Source organism: Pistacia vera, unplaced genomic scaffold (genome assembly GCF_008641045.1).
Source record: "Pistacia vera cultivar Batoury unplaced genomic scaffold, PisVer_v2 Contig1330, whole genome shotgun sequence".
In the NCBI taxonomy this organism is placed as follows: Eukaryota; Viridiplantae; Streptophyta; class Magnoliopsida; order Sapindales; family Anacardiaceae; genus Pistacia; species Pistacia vera.
The window spans coordinates 77,754-82,542 of NW_022195392.1; the positions used below are offsets into that span (position 1 = coordinate 77,754).

The 4,789-nt window shown below is 37.2% G+C and overlaps 1 protein-coding gene across 1 annotated transcript; it reads left to right on the forward strand.

The window, feature by feature from the left end:
* The first annotated feature begins 526 nt into the window (after nucleotides 1–526).
* LOC116122396 (GATA transcription factor 12-like) lies at nucleotides 527–2,186 on the forward strand. Its single transcript, XM_031408251.1, has 2 exons — nucleotides 527–971; nucleotides 1,252–2,186. Exons 1-2 carry the CDS (start codon nucleotides 660–662, stop codon nucleotides 2,029–2,031), a joined length of 1,092 nt encoding a protein of 363 aa, XP_031264111.1. The 5' UTR covers nucleotides 527–659; the 3' UTR covers nucleotides 2,032–2,186.
* The last annotated feature ends 2,603 nt before the right edge of the window (nucleotides 2,187–4,789 follow it).

The window sequence follows — 4,789 nt, forward strand, 5'->3', positions numbered from 1 at the left end:
CAGTTATCCATTTAAAAAATGTGCTACTGCTGCTACATTAGTTATTTAAGTCAGACATCATGAATTTACCGTAATACCCACGTGAGTAGCTGATATGATAAGCAACGCATAATAATCGTGTGTGGACACGTGCAGTGATAATTGCATCACCACCACCACTTGCAGTTAATTCCCTTGTTATTACAATGCGTGAAAAATTGATTTGAAGATTTCAACTGTTTTGATCGATTCACAAGGGATAAACAAGAAATAAGAGACAATTTTAAATAGTTAATTAATTAATTAATTAATCTTTGGAAATCTAAAAATGATTCTAAAAAGATAGAAATGGTATACCGAACATGAAAAGCCTCCAAAAGAAAAAGGGCACTAAAGTAACTTCGAGCACGATTTTCCTTTAAATCAATTAAAGCTTCTTTATTTGTCTGGTAAAATAAATAATTAATAACCTTTAATTGTTCGTCTTAAAACTTTAAATTTTTTGTCCTCGTCAAAATCCTCCATTTTAGCTGTCCGCCTGTCCCCTTCAATCGCAAATAAACCCTCTCTCTCTCATCACAAAACCACAACAACTGCTCACACTTCTCTCCTCACATTCTTCTAACTATACTCTCTATTGCCTTAACGTCAACTCCTGAAATAAACAAGGAAACTAAATTATGGAAGCACCAGAATTCTTTCAGGGAAACTATTGCTCACAATTTGCACCTGAAAAACACCATTCTTTTGATTCTAAAACCACCGCTGGTGACCATTTCATTGTTGAGGAACTTTTGGACTTCTCCAACGAAGACGCCGTTGTTACTGACGCTGCTACTTTTGATAACGTCACTGGAAATTCTACCGATTCTTCCACTGTCACTGTCGTTGATAGCTGCAACTCCTCTTCCTGTGACCCCAGCTTTTCCGCTGATATTGCTTGCCGGAATTACGCTGATGCTCACTTCTCTAGCGACCTCTGCGTCCCGCCGGTAATTCCATACATGCAATAATTCATCAATGTTAATGTTTAATTTTCCAGGGAAATTACATTATTCACTTTTGGGTGAATTTATTTGTTTTTTTCTGTTTTCAAAAATTTAATTATAATGGTCAACAACTGCATATGGCAATTTGCATAAAGCAATATGTTCAATAACCACTGCTTCTTTATCAAAGTAAAATTCGTACTTTAACCAATTCAAATTTTTTATATAATATAATTATAATAATAATAATATTTTTTTTTTTCTTTTCTGTTTCATTTAACAGTTAGACGATTTAGCTGAGCTCGAATGGTTGTCGAATTTCGCGGAGGAATCATTCTCCTGTGAGGACCTGCAAAAGCTCCAATTGATATCGGGCTTGAAAGCCCGCCCCGACGAATCATCCGAAACCCGCCAATTCCAACCCGAACCCGACCGAAGCAGCAACAATAATAACAATATTATCTCTAGTCCCAGCAACCCCATTTTCAATCCAGAAATGGCGGTCCCAGCCAAGGCCCGTAGCAAGCGGTCTCGGGCGGCCCCATGCAACTGGGCGTCTCGTCTTCTTGTCCTAAGCCAGAACACTTCGTCCTCGGACACCGACATCATTTCCACGGGTCCACCACCACCCCCACCACAACAAACCGCTAAGAAAACAGTTAAAGCAAGTGGGTCGAAGAAAAAAGAGTGCGGAGATGGTGGCGATGGTAGCGGAGAAGGTCGGAAGTGCCTGCATTGTGCGACCGATAAGACACCGCAGTGGCGGACGGGGCCTATGGGTCCGAAGACGCTCTGTAATGCTTGTGGAGTGAGGTACAAGTCGGGGAGATTAGTGCCCGAGTACCGGCCGGCTGCAAGCCCGACGTTTGTGCTAACAAAGCACTCAAATTCGCACCGTAAGGTGCTGGAGCTTAGGCGTCAAAAAGAAATGCAAAGGGCCCAACAGCAGCAACAGCAGCAGTTTATGCATCATCATCATCAGAATATGATGTTTGATATCTCAAACGGTGATGATTACTTGATCCACCAACATGTTGGGCCCGATTTCAGGCAGCTGATTTGATCTAGTGGACGCTAGTGTAGGAGAATTCTGCTGAAGTTATTTTCTTTTTCTTTTTACCCTTTTTTTAAGGTTAATTTAGTTGCGAAATTGGGTAGTGAATTTCGTGATATTTCTAATTTTCTTCTAGAGGAGTAATTTTTCCTAACTCTTTTGAATTTTGGTAACTCTTTATCAATTAATGTTATCTTGTTTTTGCCTTTTTTTCCCTTTTTAGCTAATAAAAAATCATCACTTTCCAACTTTGCCCTTGCTCTTCCTTGAAAATTTCATCTATATCCTTTGATTCATAACACTCACACCCCCATACTAACCTATTCTCCATGTAATTTCCTTACATTTTACACCCCACTTTTCCTGCTAATTAGGGGTAGAATGGTCATTTTACCCTTATGGAGAAATATCTAGAAATCTCATTAAACTTTTCAACTGGCCCTTCGCCGTGGCGAAGAAACTTTTGTCGCCTTAGTGAAGAATTACAGAGTCGACACCACCTTACTCGAAGCCAACGTCGCCTCGGCAAAGACTACTTTTCGCCCCGGCAAAGACTACTTTTCACCCCGGCGAAGACTGAAATGCTAAAATTCCTCAAATCTCAACCAATTTCAAGGCACACACTCAACCAACTCAACACACAAACTCAATTAAAGCTGAATCAATAAACATTTAAGCCATACAGCAAATCTTAAGTACGTACCTCAAGTGGGGCGTTACAGAAAAATGAGGATTTCAAGCATGGACATTGAAGAGGAAAGAACCATAAGTGTGTAGGAACAAATAGTTCAAGAATCGGAGCTCAAACGAAGAAGTTATGCATTTTTTGATATTGTTCGCTGTGGCAGATCTATTTATGCACCGCAATAGAACTATTCCCATGCTGCAGCATATAAAAGTTGCAAAATGGATAGAAACTTCATGCTACAGTGCCACTAAATCACGTTGGGGCGCACTTCGTGAATTTTATGCTTAGGGGTTTTTTTTGCCAGAACGTGCTGCACTAAAATGAGTATAACTTGAGCTATATAACTCTGATTGACCTGATTATGGTGGCGTTCTAAAGCTAAGAGACGGGGCTACAACATTTATTTTTATTGTGTTCCAGTTTGACTTGAAAGATTATTAAAAATTGATCCAAATGTTATGTCAGACAAGCAGATGCGGGTTCTAGAACATGCTTTAGTGCTTTTACAATAACTTGAGCTATAGACCTTGGATTTAGATGAGTTTTGAAGCATTGGAAATATTATTTTAATACCTACAATTAATATGTTCAAAAATGTTCAAAAGTATGCTTCAGTGTTTCTACAATAACTTGAGCTATAGACCTCAGATTTAGATGAGTTTTGAAGCATTGGAAATATTATTTTAATACCTACAATTATTATGTTAAAAAAATTTCTAGATTCAGAAGCTATTGTGTTCTATTTTGGAGACCTTTGCGTAGCTCGTTTGAAGGAATCCTAATTTCATTAGGATTCTCTTATTCTATTTCGCTAAGAATTGAATTTTATTCTCCTATTTTGTCTAGGATTTTTCCCCTTACTTTCCCACAATCCTAGCATTATAAAAGTATGTCTTTAGGTATTTTTAGGGAGGACTTTTACTTTCAACTTTGAGAGAATTGAAGGCAAGGAGAAGAGATCTACCTAGGCTTCATCTTTTTCTCTTGTACTTCATGTTTTTGAAGGGTTTGAGGTTTGATTTCCCAATTATTATGTGTAACTAAACTCTTTACTAGGCATCCAATGTAACCTAATTTGAAGGCTTTATGCCATTATCAATTCTATGTGTTTATCAATTCAATGTTATTCTTGATTCATTCATTGTGCTTAATTCAGTCTTTAATTGATATTATTGCTTGATTACCTTTAATGTGGATTAATAGGTAGTATGTGTTAAGATTAGACATTAGGTGTTAATCTTAATTAGCTCATGTGAATGAATGATTAGTACTTTGTGCATACACCTTGATAGAATGTGAATTGGTTCATGATTTCTTGAATGATTAGTATTTGTGCATACGCCCTGACCGATGCACATTTATTCATGATTTCGAGTGCTCTTGTGTTTTATGGGTTTTTAATCATTAGGCTAGACTATACGCTCTAGCTAGTCTTGAGTTAAAGGTACTAGGTAAATCCTGAACGCCTTATGGTAATACCTTGATTAAGTGAGTGCGAACCCTAGAGAATGAATTGAGATACAATAGGTTGATGATTGACATAAGTTTGGATAATTATGGTGAAATTGGATACCTAAGTTTTAGTTAATTGGATTATGTAACGCCCACATAAAGGTATGTAGCTTTACTTATGCCCTTATACCCTTAGTTGAAGTTTGTTAAAGTTATTTTCAAAAAGTGTGAAGAAAATCCCTTAAATTGTCATTAGGGGTAAAATGGTCTTTTCACTCATAAGTAGCTGAAAATGTGGGGAGTGAAAAGAGATAGAATTTCATAGAGAATGCAATAAAAATGAGGGCATTATAGTAATTGACTAAGGGACATAGATGGAATTTCATAGAAAGTGCAAGGGTAAAATGGGAAACTATAAATAATATTTTGTTATATTAAGAGTTGAAGAATGAAACCCTAGCCATTCTTCCTCCACTTTCACACCACCTTCATCCCCAAATTCTCTCAATTTCTTCAATTCTTTTTCAAGGGAAATTCATAGATTTTGGGCTATTTTTAGTGGAATTTCAATCCCAAGCATCCTTAGGTAAGATCCTTGCACTAAGAAGTGAGTTTTAATTTTTAAAG